The following is a 16,560-nucleotide window of genomic DNA, read 5'->3' as shown; positions in this document are numbered from 1 at the left end:
GATGGTTTGACATTTTACTGTGGGAGATTACCAGGGCACTTCTGACATCAGAACTACTACAATAGCTCAAGTGGTTATAGTACTTAGCATGATCCTTTAACCCCTTAAGGACACATGACGTGTGACATGTCATGATTCCCTTTTATTCCAGAAGTTTGGTGCTTAAGGGGTTAAAATACAAATTGACTTTTTTTTTTCTAACTTTGCTACCTTCCATTGCATGAACTTGCCTAGTCAATGCAAAATTCCTGGATGAGTTTATGGATTTCTATCTATTTCATACAAACAAAAAATATATAAAATAAATAAAAATACAATAAAAAAAAAACCAAACAGAAATTTGAAGCAAAGTTAGACACAAAAAATATGCCTGCAAAAGGTTCTTTTAAACTGCATGTTTTTAGTTTTACCTTTAGATTAACATAGTATAGAGATGGCAGCTTTGTGAGACATAAATGTCTTTCTTCAGTAATGTGACACCAACAACCTTTTCCAATATTTTCAAAACCTTTACAGCTACGGTAATTGAAGGCAGATCTCACAGGAATTAGCACACCTGAATACTGGAAGAAATGTTTGCCTATCCTAATTAACATCTGCATTGATTTTGATCCTAATCCATGAGTCTGACCCGAATATTATTCTGTCCCACGTGATACTGAATGGAAACTTCTGTCAGCAAATCAGTTATAGTTGACATCTTCAGATGTAAAATTAAAGTCACTTTCCGGTCAATTCCTTAGACATAAAGGCTGACTCTGTACAGGAAAGCATTCTGTGTATTGTGAAACACACTGGCAACAAACATCAACTGAAGGCCTTGAGGTGGGTCAGGTTAAAAAGGTTATACCAAAAAAAAAAAAAATATATAATAATAATAATAATAATTCTCATTCTGTACCAGTTTCATGTGAGCAGTTAATGACCGTTGCTCCAGGCTTGATCCCACTGATCGGAATTTCCTTTGGTTTTTCACTGCCAATAACAACGATATCTGCCTCACTAAGCTGAAAGAAAAAAAAAAAATCAAAAAAAAAAAATCAGGGCTGTCTGTCACACTATATGCACAAACTAGCTGCACCAAAATGGATACATATCCAGATCAAAATGAATCTAAGGTCCCGGGTGAAATAATATGACTTACTTTCCATATACATATTGGTAATGCTTGCTTGAAACTCCTGGCTACTGCATGCATTCCAGTGGCAGAGTAGTTCTGTAGGTCAAGAATCTCTGCACTTCAAAATTAAATCCTGTAAGCTTGCAAGGTACTATGAGATTATGGGATGTGACATTTACACTATGGTTGCAAATCACTATAAGTATACAGAATTAGACCGACAGAGCAATCTAAGAGTTCAAGTATGCCATACGTGCCTTCAGCATCTCATACATCTAGGACATTATTGTTGATAACGTTGCCTTCTTTTTTGGTACGATCATAGACTTACAAAAAGATCAATAAAAAAATTAAAATTAAACTGCACACAAGAAAAAAAATGTTCATTCTCTATGTTGTCCTTTCCTAAGGGGTAACAAATAAGTAAATGAAAATCTTTTTAACATTTTAATATTTTGACATGTCTAACTTACTTGGAGATACCAGTTGGCAGGCACTAGACAACTTGGCATCATCCCAAAAAAAAAAAAGTGTGCACACATGTTCTAGGAATTATTGCATCATTCCAGGACACACACAAATGATTCATGTGGGGGGTGAAATGAAAATAACTATATAGTTTAATCTCTGACCTTGTGGGATAATTTGCCCATACCCATCAGATTCGGAACTTGTTATCAACATGATTTGTGGATGAACAAGTTCATTTTAAGATCTGAACAAATTAATAAACATTTGCAATTACAATTATTGAAGCTTTTGAAAGGCATGTGTTTTTTTTGGATCAGGTAGGTTACAATCAATGGTAGGTGACATGCCCAACTTATTGCGCAATACAGAATTGCTCTGGAGGTAGTTTATTTTGTTTTAAATTACCAAAAAATAAAAAAAATTGAGTGGTTTGGCATCAAGTACAAAAAAAAAGACATCAGTAACTATATTATAATTGGAAATACTACAGATTGAAGACACAGTAAGCACAGAAGTAGATGGTTTATATTAAAATATTGGACAGAATTCTTAAAGTCATCAAGGGAAAGACTTTTGGCTGCCTATGGAGTCTCTCAGTGCTTCATGTAGCCAGCAAGCAATTACGTCCTTACTGTAATCATTAGAATGTAGTCTGCCTAAGAGCCCATTCTGTACACTAATATGAAATAAATCACATGAGATATGTCATACAAAAAGTACCAGCAATAGTCAGAGGTAAAACACATAGTTCACCGCTCGGCTAATGAGTGATCACTATACTACTTGACCCCTAAATAAAAACGGAGTATTTTTTCTGAGTGCAACAATTTAGACAGAACGATCTGGATTCCTTAAGAATAAAACAGGTTTGGCTTTGTCCCAGTGAACTGTCCATGGAGTTAACCCTGTGAATAAATTGCTTGTCAGAAAAAACAAGCTTAAAATCCAGAAGAAATTACGAATGTTTTTCACAGACACATATAACTTGCAAATGTGAAGATTTTGCCAGCCCTACATAAAAGTAGACAATTAAATAACAAGAAAAAGGAAACTCAAAAGGCTGGAAAGTGGGGGGGGGGGAGGAAAAGACACTCCCGTATCCCACTGCCGAGCCTCCAGAGTATAGTCACCTGGACTGGTTAAAAGGGGGTAACCCTGGAAATTGTAGAAAAAAGGAAGAAAAAAAACCCAAAAAGGGATGTCTTATATAAAGACCGCTCAGAGGGTAAATACCCAGTCCAATCTCAACAGTAGTATAGTTGCCAAAAAAATAAAAAAGCCTTTATTGAAATCTATTAAAAACCTGGGTTATCAGTGATGGACAGAATAATATAGGGAGAAATATGTATGGTAGGAACAGGGCTAGTCAGGAGCCTAATAGCCAAAAGGAACCCTCACAAAAAACGGAGAGGGGATAGAAGGCAATATGTACCCCCATACATAACTCGGGTAACAAAGCAGTAGGAGAGAACAGGGAAAGGGTGAAACACACACTCCCAACCAAACAGTAGTGCTATGCTAATACCCTATCTCCTATAAAACACCTTCGTGGGTGTTCTAATCTAAATGCTGTCATAACATCTGAATCCCCAGGTTACACACACATGCTAGAAAAACATAAATGAAAAAGGTGCTCAGAGCAAAGTGCTCAAAGAGTATTAAAAACACAGAAGAACCCGACGTACGTTTCGGCGTGACCACACGCCGTCCTCAGGGGTATCAGCTAAAGTAGAAAATTAAACCCTTCAAATAATCATTCACAGAGGTATTCAATAAAGTTAGAATGCAAATGAACTTAAAGAGAAGTATACATTTAGGGACACTAGTCACCAAAACAACTTTGGCTTAAATGCATATTATAGTGCTTTGAATACAAAGTTGCAAGCTTCCTCGTGCCCCCAGTGGCACAGTAAAGGTTAAAATGCCCTTACTATACTTTACTCAATTCCAGTGGCAAAGTTCCCCGGCACTGGGTCTGTGTTTTGCCCTTTCCGATGTCCCCCAACAGGGGGTGGGGTGCTAATGCTGCACTATGGGGAGTTAATTCACGCAAAGCACGAGGATGTCCAGCATCAGTTAGGCAACCAAACATCACCCAACCACACGGAAGTGCCACTAGAGGCAGTCTTAACCCTGCAAGGTAATTATTGCAATTTCTAAGAAACAGCAATAATCATCATAGCAGGGTTAAGGGGACAGTCAGACCACTTCAATGAGCTGAAATGTGGGTGCCTATAGTGTCATTTTAGTATTAAACAGTAAAACTGCCTGCACTTTTTTAAGGTAGCTTTCATCTGCAATGGGATTTCAAAACCAGTCACTGTACACCCTCAGGCAAGTCACACAACCATAAGGCTTCCTCTACAGGAATGAGACTTGCAGATGATGCAGTGTGATCAACTGGGAGCAGATACCCTTGACTTAAAGTTTCCATTTTAGGATTAGACGCTTGAAAACTATAGCTTCCCCTTTATCGTTTGACATAAAATACAGCAGGGGAAAGAAATCCTGGAATTATGAAAGTTTTTTTCTTTTGCATTAGTGAGGGATGCTCGGATTTGGGTTATAGAATCTATGCAATACTCACAGTGGCCAATAAGTTGGAGTCTGCTACCACCAAATGGCAAACAATGAAACAGCGTCAAATAAAAGGCTATGAGTTATTCTAAGTACCGTATGACTATAGCACATTAAGCATGCTCAATAGAATGTAGCAAGGATTTTTTATTTCAGATTACTTTATCTATAGCATTAGGATTATACAGATATGTATTCTAATGCTAGTGTCCTAACAACTATTTAGGTGTTCAGCCACTAGAGTCTGCAATAAAATACATTTAAATTCTTTAAAACATTTTATTTTTAACCATAGGGGGTATTACCCTTCATACCAGCTACAGAAGGAGATTAGTGACAGAAAATATAGACATGACAACCACCAGATGTTGCGGCACACAATAACGTAAAAATAAATGTTTATATCTAGATAAGTTATAATGTTGATATTGTTCTGCCTCATGTTTTAATGGTGTTACCACTGTGTCTTAATCTATACTCTGTAAACTGTGGCAATGTTAAGATGTAATATCGCAGATGTACAAACTGAATATAAAACAATAAACTTCAATTATAAAAAAAATAAATTTATTTTTAAAAACCCACCTTCTAGCTCTTGCCGCACCAATCACGCCTTCTTGGTTGAGATCATCAATTGATCTCAGCCAATAATAGGGAAGTAAATAAATATTAATATAAAAAAAAAAAAAGTAAAAAAAAAAAAAATGTAATTTTTTTTTAAAAAGACCATTAAAATAAATTTTAAAAAAATTAATAATAATAAAAAGGTTTCTATAGTATTACTGCCTGACCTAATGTACACCAAGATGATTCAAATGAACATGTTTTGCATTTTGATGTTAAGTATACCTTCTATTACAACTATCCAATTTATGGAATTTGAACCCTGTCAAGACCGTCAGAATATCAGCCACTTGCATGACGAGGATATATATCAAACAAAATTATTTTTAGGGATGTTCACTACAGTGTGAACTGTTAGGAATTTTCACATTTAAGACAAAATGTTTCCAATTTGCCATTTTTTAAAGTTCGGTTTATATTCCTGACAAGTCAGACTTTAGTAGATATCCCTTCATGGGACTTCCTGAGAGATAGAAAAGTATTCATCATACCTTTTTCTGCAGTTGTGGAGTTTGCCATGAGCTAGTCACAGTTGTGGATCCTTTCTTCTGTAGCAGGTATTGCAAGGAGGCTTCCAGGAAACCTTCAGCTCCAACTAGCAAAACTCTCTTCCCCTCTAACGATAGCTTGGCTACAATATCACAAAAAACACATTTTAAATGTAAAGCCCAGTTTTAGAAATAAATTCAAAAGATGTATAATTGAAAGTAAAATCAATATAATCTAAACAGACAGGATTTACTTTCATTATCAAAGATGTAACATAAATGTCAATACTGACAATGTGCAGCAACAATAAGTCTTACAAAGAAAACACTGAACCAGAATGTCAACACAAAGTTTATAGACATTGCCATGTAGGGGTAGGCTGGTAGATGGGTCCACAGGCATAGGGCTCTCCTGCAACTACATAGTTAAATTTGTGCCAACAGTAATGTTTGTACTTAAGTATAAATGTACATTTCACTGTTATTTACAATGCTTTGCATGGTCCATAGTTTCAGGACCAATGTACAGGAGGATGCTTTATAAGCACATAAATAAGATGATACATTGCAGAAGCAGCATTTAAAAAGGAATACTTTATCATCATTTAATATTGAATCCAATGCTTCTTTATGAGAAGCAGTAGCCACATGTGGCATCATCCTGCTGTATGTGCTGACTGACAAACGTGATAACCCTATTCTTAGCTTTCATATTTATGCTAACCCAACACCAATTGTAAACCTAATCCCGCACATCTGGCTTACTAAAACCTTAATGAGACACTATAGTAACCCAGACCACCTCAGCTCATTGAAGTGGTCTGGGTGCAGTGTCCCAGTCCTGCTTATTCCTGCAATGTAAATCATTGCCATTTCAGAGAAAATGCAACAATTACATTGCAGGACCAAGACTGTCTCTAGTGGACTTCAGGTCTCCTAAGTGACGCTGGTTGCCCTCAAGCTCTGCATAAGGACATCCAGCATCAGTGAAGTCACCATAGGCAAGCATTGAAGCAATGCATTCGTATGGGGAGGGCCTAATGTGCTCGTGGCGCTCACTGAACATGCACATTAGGTCCCCCTGTTGGATGTCAGAATAGGCGGGGCACTGAATCGGGTAAGTAAATAAATGGTTTTTTTAACCCTTTATGAGCGGGGGGCGCCAGAGGGCACTATAGTGTTGGGAATACAGATTTGTATGGCAAACACTAATATCCCTTTAAAAGGGACGCTCCAAGCACCCAAACTGCTACTGCTAATTGGTGTGGTTATGGTAGTAAGGCATCTATTGGTGTAGTCTTCCCAGTTTAAACCATTTTGATAAGCTGACTGATTTAGGAATTTTCTCTAAATATGCCAAGAGTTTAGCTCCTCTCCCAATATGCATATAACCAATAGAAAAGGCACAGAGTTAGAAATTGCAGGAGCTGCTGTGTAGTGGCATAACTCCCACAAATCTCAAGCAGACTGGAACATGTGTGTGTTTGCACTATATGGAAGCGGTCAAACTATGCATTAAGGAAAAACTTCCTCCCAGGCGACATATCCCACTGTAAAATCCCAATCACTGTATATTGTTTAGAACAATGAAAATTGAGCAAACACACGTAAGGTAAACCTAACCATGCGAGAGCCAAGAATTCAGACCTTAACAACAAGCTGTGGGGGAGGGAAGGAATCAGACAGGGAGCGTACATTTATTAATAGCTGTAAGGAAATGCAATGACCCACAAGGTGCAGGCCCAGCTTGGACAGGTGTGGGAATGAAAATAAAGATATGGAGGTGCAAGAAATCTCCAATGTGGAATACAGTATATTACTTGGTGAGAGCTCAGTGGGAAGCTACATGTGCAGTAAATTTAGATTATGCATTATCAACACTAGACTGATTGTCTTCTAGTTTGTGGAATATAAAAAAAAAATATATATATATATGACTACAGCAGCTGTGCAAACAGTGACAGGGCCAAGTCAACATATTTCAGAGTTGCCACAGGGAGGGCCGCAACTTATTCATGTACTAGGATCTCCACGTTCTATACATGTCCCTGGCAGCTGACTATTTGGTGAAATGATAGAGTTGCAGACAGTACAGTGCATCTAAACCGGTTTGCTGTGGCAATCTGGCCTGCCTCAAGCCACCACAAAGTATGCCACAAACACACAGTGACTTCAGAGGTGTAGCAAGTTAAGGGTAATCCTACAATGTGTGTGTTTGCATAGGCTTCTGGTAAGACTTCTGGTTACTGTGACGTTTATAAACTGCTGATAAATGCTTAGCAGCACCTGAATATACTGTACCCGACTGCGGAAGAACTATGAGTGTCTCAGTCCCAAGCTGATACGATTTATATATGTAATCATTAATGGTTTTCTTCTCCTATCAATAACATGCCAGGAGTAGTGCTGGGAGAGAGAAATGCTATGTCCATCTATTTAGCCCCACAGTTGGCATACAAGTAACAGGTGTGGCATACAATTAAAGGGATACTATAGGAATCAATACAACTTTAGCTTAATGAAACCCCTGCAGGCTCACTGCTCAATTCTCTGCCATTTAGAAGTTAAATCACCTTTGTTTCTGGCTATGCAGCCCTAGCCACAACTCCCCTGGCTGGGATCAGATTTTGACTTACTTTAGAAATTTTTATCTTCTGCTATGTAAATTGAATTTTAAATCACAAAAGGGACTCTTGCAAAGTCTAGCATGAAGAGCAGGAGATAAGAAATTGTAAATGTATTTACAGGAAGTGATTAGGAAGGCTGTGTAAGTCATAGGGGAGAGGTGGCTAGTGCTGCATAAACAAAGGGATTTATGGGCGGGGCCTGACCACTGATCAGAACGGACGCAAGGCAGAGCTGGTCCTGCTCCTTGGGAACAATCTCACCCAAAATAAGCGTTTAACAAAACCCAAGCAGAGCGGGCACAACAAGAGCAACAAGCTGACACCAAACATGATACATACCCCGTGCAAAAAGCCAGAAACACAGCTTGCGGCCTCCAAGCATGACCGGCGCGGGGGAGACGGATGCTCCCCTGCCGCCATCATTGACAGAAACCGTGAACAAGGGCCCCCCCATGGACCGATGGGGGTCATCCCGGTCTCGGAGGGAACCCAGCAGACATTGTGGCAGCTGCCTCAATCTCAGCACACCAAACCTGTAATGGCAGCGACCCCAACGCAGGAGTCGGAGACCTTGCAACGACTCGATGCAATATTCAAGGCCTTTTGGGAGAAACTAGATGCGCGACAGGCAGCTGCACACAACCCGGCTGAAAACTCACCGCTGACTTTGCCGCCCCACGCCAGCTTCAGAAAATCTCCTAGCCATATGAGGAGTGCAGGAAAATGGCGTTGCAACAGGCGCCGTTTGCCGCCGAAAAGCACAACGCCACTACACCAGGTTGCTGCAGAGAAGCCACGAAAGACACAGCCGGCACACCTCAAGCCACGGATAAACCAGAGCCGACAAGCCTCCCCAAGTGGCACCAGAACACCGCGGGTGAGAATCTGGCAGGACACAAAGAACAGGTCCCATCCAGATGGCTCCCCAGCATTTTACCATTCATGAGAGCAGACGAGACAGACACCAGGGACCTCTGGACTGAGATGGGCGGCAGGTAGCAGCAGTGGTGCCGGTGGGCATAGGCTGAATGAGGGGTATGTGTGGGACTCTTTGGGACTCGTAGCCTAAAACCTGCCCCCTCCAGGTACTGCGGGCTGACCGCAGGCAGCAAGGAAATATAAATCCTGTGAAAAGTGCTGTTACTTTGTGAATGTGAAACTTGACATCGCTTCTTTACCGTTTGATATTACAAGCCTGCAAATGTATACCACTAATAAGCTAGACTTGAATATACATGATATATGCTGCCACGAAGATAGTCCCCTTGACAGACAACCCTATAGAAACCAAGCATCTCCAGAAAAATTAGGAAATGTCTCATGTCACATGTCACATGTCTCTACGCACACATTACCTTAAAATGCCTCTTACAGAGCACTCTCGACTAGTGTAGACATGCCAGACCAACCTGGAGAAAGCTTGTTATTTATACCTTTAAAACACAACATGATACTTCTAATCGTATCTTTGTTCCACTATTACTGCCAGTTAACATGGCAAACATCCATGTTCCCTCCTGCCAACTAGATAGAGGACACGACTGAACTTAGCTTGTTACTCTAAAAAAAAAAAAAAAAAAAAAAGTGCAATGTTCTCCTGACATTTTATGCTATTCCTATGTTGAAAAATCCTATATGCATAACTGTTACAATGTCATTTTACACATGTTTGAAGCAAAATGCACACCAAAATAAAGAATTAAAAAACACAAAGGGATTTAACTACTAAATGGCAGAGAATTGAGCAGGGAGACTGCAGGGGCATGATCTATACATAAAAAATACTTCATTAAAGGGGCACTCAGGACCCCTAAAGCACTTTAGATTGCTTTAAAGCTTTGTGTGTGAAGAGTGTGTGTGCAGATATCGATACAAATCTACACTTTTATAAATGATACTGGTTACACCCGCCCTGGCTTTTTAAAGCAGACAACAGTTAATGTTACTTCCTGGTTCGCTAGCTTATTTCCACTAGACTCAAGAGGCAGCAATTGCTCAGAGCACCTGCACCTTGCAAAGACTTCTCACTGAGCTGTATTGGGAAGTCTGTGATTGACCAATCACAGACAGACAGTCTAATGGGGTTAGAAGAGGAGGGCTTACGAAGGCAGCAGTCAAGAGATCTGCAGTTTTTGTAAACTATTTTAGATATGTCTCATCAAGAGTATAGGTCTTCATTAGGCCGAACATTTTAGTTAGGTTTAATATATACAGATAAAACAACATCTTACAATGTTTCTCCAGAAGCTCAATCACACCACTGGCAGCTGGTGAAACAAAACCTTCTTGAACATTTCCACGAACCACCTTTCCCAAGTTAACATCAGTAATACTGGAAAAAATGAAAACCAAAATAAATAAGTTATACACAAACACCAAATATTCAATATGCTATGAAACACCCAGGGGTCAAATCACATCTCTCTCTTACTCAATATTTAGTTAGTGTTGGCACCCTGCCTCAAGGACACACCAGACAAACACTCAACTGCAATGTCTACAGTAACTTGCAAAAACACAGCTGGATCAAATAACTGTGGTTCAAGGTTTGTTCAGTAATTAGTAAAATAATAATGACATTTCACCAAAACCATTTTTGCAAACATTTTGCATTTGGGTTTGAGTTTACTACAATTCATTGAATAAAACCCTTCTGCTTACAAAAATTGCTGTGAAACATTAAGGCAAATTAATTTAAGAGCTGAAGGATATACCATTAATGTAGGTAAAGTAAAAGAGATCAAACTCCTGTGTCAAAAAACCAAAACACACTTTTTTTTTTCTCTTAATTTAATTATATACCATATATATATATATATATATATATATATATATATATATATATATATATATATATATATATATATACACACACACACACACACACACACACACACAATTAGGCTTATGGTGCATTCAACAGCTCTTAAATTCGCAATATCCACACCATTTGCACATTTGTTATAGTAAACAATACTTTTACTACAGTAAAAAAAAAAAATCATTGCTTAGTAGATATACCCTCAATGAATACATATGTGCATATATTTATTGGGATATATCCAGTGGTGTATTTTGGATTTCTGCTGCCCTAGGCAGGACGGGGCTTGGGCACCCCCTCCCCCCCCATATTCAAATTTCCTGTCAAGGCCGCACTTTGACAGACACTTTCTTACTGATGCATTTACTGACATACAGTCATTGGCACACATACTGTTTTACCAATCCAAACTTTCACTGACAGACAGACACACTCTCATATACACTGACAAACAATGACATATACACAAGGACTGATTTGACACTCACTGACCGTCACACACACACTTACAGACACATTTCCCTCACTCACAAATTATTAATTTTTTTTTTCTTTAATTTTAATTTAAATCCACCCAGCCTACCTGGGAGAGCTGGAGTGGATTACTTACCTCAGTCCAGTGGGGCTGCTGCGTGGCCAGGGGGCAAAGAGGCAAAGTAGGCGGCAAGGGAGCTCTAATCTTCTTGCTCAGCCTCTCCGCGCGCTGCTTAGTGATGTCGGGAGCCGGAGTAATGTCATATTCCAGCTACCAGCTTCATTAAGCAGCGAGCGAGGGAGCTGAGCAGGAAGAGCTCAGGTGAGCATGCTCCCTCGCTGCCGCCCACCTGGGGTGGGGGCTCAAAAGTGGCCAGCCGGTCAGCTCTTGAGCCCCCCAGGACATGAGGCAAACAAGGCATCCACCTGGGTGTTTGGGGTGGCTTTTTTGCCTTGTTTGCCTCGTATAAGATACATCGCTGGATAGATCTTAAAAGAGCTTGAAATAGCTGCAGTGCCTTTGCAAGTCCTCCCCTTTTTCTCCGGAAGAGGTGTTGAGAAGCCTCTGAAGCCATCTTCCCTTGCACACGCATATGCACCAGTTTGTGCGTCGGCTCATGAGCGCACACCTGCTCATCCAGAAGAATGCCGGTCTGAACGGAGGCCTGAGAACAGGTATGCGGGGAAGGCAGGGAAGCTAACGGAAGTAGGAAATAAACCTCCCTGGCTGTTCCATTATTTAATAATAAAGTGCAGAATTCTCGTAGAAATTGGCACTTTTAAAACATTCCTTTTTAATTGGTTACTCCTCAACAATGAAACTAACTTGAAATGAATGAAAAAATAAAAATCTGTTGGATCATCCATAATGAACCCATAATAGAATAGTGAATATGTATCATTTACCCATCCACATCTTTGTCTGGTCTCACGGTGTTTATTACTTTACTGTTAAGGTTATTCAGGTGAAGAACAAGTCCGTGGACTTTTGGATCATCGTTGAGCTTCAAGATTTCATCGATAATCTGAAAACAAAGAGAGAAAATAATATATATATCTATAGCTAGCCCAAAGTATTCAGTATGATTATCCATAAAGTGCTAGTATATTCACAGCATTGTAGAATAGCAAATCAGTAGTTGCAACAAAACAAGTTGAACATCCAGGAACTCGACTCTCTCTCTGGAGATTAAAGATAATGTACTCACCTTTTCCCTCTCTCTCTCATCACACTGGTCTCACTGAGGTCCTGCGTCCGTGTCTGAGATCATCAGTCTTGAGATTTATCACGGCAAAAGAGGTGCTATTGCAGGTGAATAAGTTGTAAATGTTGAGAGACAGGCTATTGGTTTCCATGGTAATGTCTCCTTATTTGGCTTTTTGTCCAAAAATAGCACCAGTTTTTGCTTTGATAAATCTGCCCCATTGCTTCCTTTCTTCTCTTCTTTGCTTTCTCTATGCTGACTGGCAGGTGCAAAGGACCGAGATTGGAAAGGTCACAGGGAGCCAAGATTGAAGTAACCCAGTTACAGAAAATGGGGATTTCTTAATGGTGTTATTTTTCACACCTGACAAATATTTGTTAAAATATAGGGAGGTGCAAAGATAACATTCAAAAAAATAATCTTACGAAGTTTCCTATGAGAAAATGTGCATTTTTACAACTTCATGTTTTTTTTTTTTTGTGGTTTTTTTTTTAAGCCAACCTTCTAAAAATTATTGCATAAAACATCCTGCTGCCAACACCACAATCCTTGCCATTTTACATTTTGACAGACTTGAAGAGTAAGAGTTCACACAAAGGATGGGTTTAGTAGCCTTCTAAGAAAACACAGATGGAAACTATGTTCTATTCAGTATGGATGGAGAATCCCCAGAATATTAGTCACATTATTCAAAGTTACTCAAACTGCTTTAATCAGATAAAAAAAAAAAAAAAATTCCCATGGCAACACTTATCGTACCCACTATTAACACAGTGGCATGCTGATCTCTGTCCACTGATAATTGTGTGCTAGAAGTCTTGCCCCAAAAATTATTCATGAAAACTAGGATCTGAATACTACATATTATAGCAAACATTTTCAGCTTTCCCCCCCTGGAATTAGTTGCAGTAAATCGCAGGTTCTGATAGGATTTTATTTTTTAAAGAAACACTTACATCTTCATCACGACTCTCTTGAGGAAGACGTATGTGCAAAATATCCACACCAAGCTAAAAAACAAACAAAACACAAAAAAACAAAATATCACTGTTCTAATCATTTCAAATTAACAGAACTAGTTCATTCACACGGTATGAATACAGGATTATTTTATTTGAGCAATTGCCACCATAGCAATAAAGAAAATGACAGTGAAGGTACCAGAGAAAAACAAGAAAACAAAAAAAAAATACAAACACACACCCCACACAAAAATATGGAGAGAGATAGAGGAGAGAGAGATTTATAAAATCTAGATTTGCATTAACCCTTGTAAAACACGGCAATTTTGTAGAAAATGCAATGTTTACATTGTATGGTTAACAACCTTGAGTGATTCTTTGCTCTTCTGACAGCCATTAAAGGCGCCATCTCTGCAACGATCAAGGGAAACTCAGTCACATGACATTGCAGCTCATAAGAAAGCACGTAATTCAATGTTTTCCTATGAGAAGCTTTTGGATGTGGGCTCAGCGCTTGCAACACATGCGCGTCAGCCCCTAATGCTTCACTTGAGGAGCATTGAATCGGATCATCTGCAAGAGGGTGGAACTAAAACTAATCTGCAACTAGAATACTATAGTGTTGGCAATGCAGGTTTGGTTTCATAAAACCATAATGTTCATTTAATTTTCCATTACTTCCAAAGCTTAAGGTCAACATTAAGGTTTCCATTCCACAGACTTGTATTCACTCATGTACACAAAGGCTATCAAAATCGATTAAAAGTACCTGTGCCACTTTCCCAGCAAATGTATTTAATATAATAAAAGCATTTATATGTAAAGCCAGCAACACTTTTTTGTATGGGTTCATGTGCAGCCGTTGAGTGGATTATGTGATCCTAAATGGCTTGGAGGTGAAGGTCACCTTTGTGTTTGTAAGTACATTTGCCATGACCTGTATTGTGTAACAGTCAGGAATGAACCTTAAATTTAAATTAATGTTTTCCTTTGCTTTTAAAGAAGTAAATTTGAGAGAGCAATATGTAGAGTGCTCAGCACTGCTCCATGGCAATGAGATCACCAGTCCCTTATTATCTATGCAAGAACAGTAACTTTATGTAATAAACTTAGTAATTAAATAAAAAGCTGTATTCTGGGAAAAAAGGCAAAAAAAAAAAAACTAAGTGGAAAGTGCCAGCTTATTCCACAATTTTCATGGTGATTGCCCCACCTTTAAAGTTTTAGGCTATTTTTCAGAGCAAGACATTTATTCATACATAACCCCCTTTGTTTACCAATAAAAATATGAAGTGAAACTAAAATACAAAGGCTACAGAAGCAGCTATTCTAGATAAGGTATATCATTATACCCCTACAATCTCTAATAATTCTTTCAATTACTAATGTGCAAAATAAATAAAAAAAAAAAAAAAAAAAAAAAAGCTTGGGTCAAAACACTGGCAACTAAGTTTTTTTTGTGTGCTCTATATTCGTGAAAAGCAAAGTTGTGCTGGCAATGAATGGCATCTGATGCAAATGTAAATGTCCCATGTCTCCTGCTTGTTGCATGTGAAAATGCATACTGAATACAACAGAACAAAATCCACTATGGTGGTTATATCAGTAAACATGGAGGTTTCAAACAACTGAAACTTGAATGGGCACTTCATACCGCACAATTTCTTAACCCAATTTTAAAAAATACCTACGGTATGTAATAGTCACAAAGGACAGCAATATAAGAAAGAACTAAACGTTTCTGTGCCCAGATCTTACCTCTTTTGCCAAGTGCTTAGTGGTTTCCAAAGTTAGATCATCCACACTTGCCTTAAAAGAAAAAAATATGTAAGGTATACATTTGTAAATGGTTTGAAACAAAATATTAACTTAATGTGTAGAATAATTAATCAGACCCTCAAAGTTAACAAATGTACTTTTAAAGTATCAAAACAAAACAAACAAAAAAAAAGACACTAACAAGCTACAGTCCTAACCCATGGCTTACAAATTTCAAGATTTGAGCTACTAGCCAGGCCTTGCAAGTTACTCACCACAAGCCTCAAGAGTCCATGGCATGCTCACCAGGGATGCAAATTCTAATTATCACGTATAAGTGTCACTAGTCAGTGGCTAGTGGAAATTGCGAGCTCTGTTCTAAATCAAATTAGCATTTCAGGCAATAAACTATATTGTACTGTATCCCTTGCCCTTTGTACAGTGTTATGGAATATGATGGTGCTTTATAAATGCTAGTAATAGTTTATTATAAAATAATATTTTTTACTTTGTTTTTGGCTCTGTTAGCAACTTTTTCGTACAGTTAAGCGTCAGGATATTGCTTCATGTAGGTGAGCCCCAGGGATGCATTTCTATGGATGTTGTCATCTTTATCTACATCACTCTTCTTCTTTAGAAACTCATGCTTCTTGCCTTGCAGGGCTCGTAATTGGTAAGCATGCCTTTTCTGTGGTTTGTCTCTCTTTGCCCTATCCATTCTAATTGAAAAAAGGTGGCTGAAGACACATACAGTCTCCTTCTGTGTGTGTCAATCTCTTCCAGAGTCCACTGAAATAGGGCATTTTACCATTTCCTGGCAATATTTATCAAGGAGCAAGCATTTGTAAGGACATAAACCACCCCAATGATAACTGGTGCTACATGCTATGCTCTAGTCCAGTGTTTCCCAACCCAGTCCTCAAGGCACACCTACCAGTCCAGGATTTAGGGGTGACCCAGTTGTGTCCGAGGTGTTTTTTCTTTTTTTTTTCTAAAAACACCTTAGCCACTGCTATGTAATCCCTAAATCCTGGACTGGTAGGTGTGCCTTGAGGACTGGGTTGGGAAACACTGCTCTAGGCAATGTCCTGCTGAGAATCCTTGGGTCCTTTCATTCATGTGGATGTTAATTTGACACGTACCACTTCCCTAGTGCTTGTTGCAGACCATGTACACCCATTACTGGCAATGGGCTCTTTCAGCAGGATAATGCACCCTGCAAACATTGTTCCGGAATGGTTTGAGGAGCATGACAAAGAGTCCAAGGTGTTGCCTTTGTTTCCAATCCCATTGAGCATCTGTGGGAAGTGCTGGAACGACAATTCCAATCCATGGAGGCCCAATCTCCCCCCCAGAAAGTTAGTATTTCATAAAGATAGAATCTTTAAGAAAATCCTCCTTATGACTGTGTTGGAATTTCACTGAAATTCCAA

General features: G+C 38.9%; 1 protein-coding gene across 1 annotated transcript in view; it reads right to left on the bottom strand.

Annotated features, from left to right (window-relative positions):
• Window positions 1-16,560, bottom strand: part of MTHFD1L (methylenetetrahydrofolate dehydrogenase (NADP+ dependent) 1 like) — a 180,002-nt gene that overhangs the window by 158,896 nt on the left and 4,546 nt on the right. Inside the window, exons 3-8 of the mRNA XM_063443094.1 lie at window positions 15,128-15,178; window positions 13,364-13,417; window positions 12,109-12,227; window positions 10,139-10,239; window positions 5,284-5,423; window positions 902-1,007 (exon numbers count right to left, since the gene is read on the bottom strand). Of these exons, the coding sequence (XP_063299164.1) occupies window positions 902-1,007; window positions 5,284-5,423; window positions 10,139-10,239; window positions 12,109-12,227; window positions 13,364-13,417; window positions 15,128-15,178 (571 nt within the window). The remainder of the gene's footprint in view (window positions 1-901; window positions 1,008-5,283; window positions 5,424-10,138; window positions 10,240-12,108; window positions 12,228-13,363; window positions 13,418-15,127; window positions 15,179-16,560) is intronic.

The sequence above is a fragment of the Pelobates fuscus genome, chromosome 2, assembly GCF_036172605.1.
Source record: "Pelobates fuscus isolate aPelFus1 chromosome 2, aPelFus1.pri, whole genome shotgun sequence".
In the NCBI taxonomy this organism is placed as follows: domain Eukaryota; kingdom Metazoa; phylum Chordata; class Amphibia; order Anura; family Pelobatidae; genus Pelobates; species Pelobates fuscus.
Note: the sequence above shows the minus strand (reverse complement) of the source record. Positions and strands in the feature narration are given on the sequence as shown.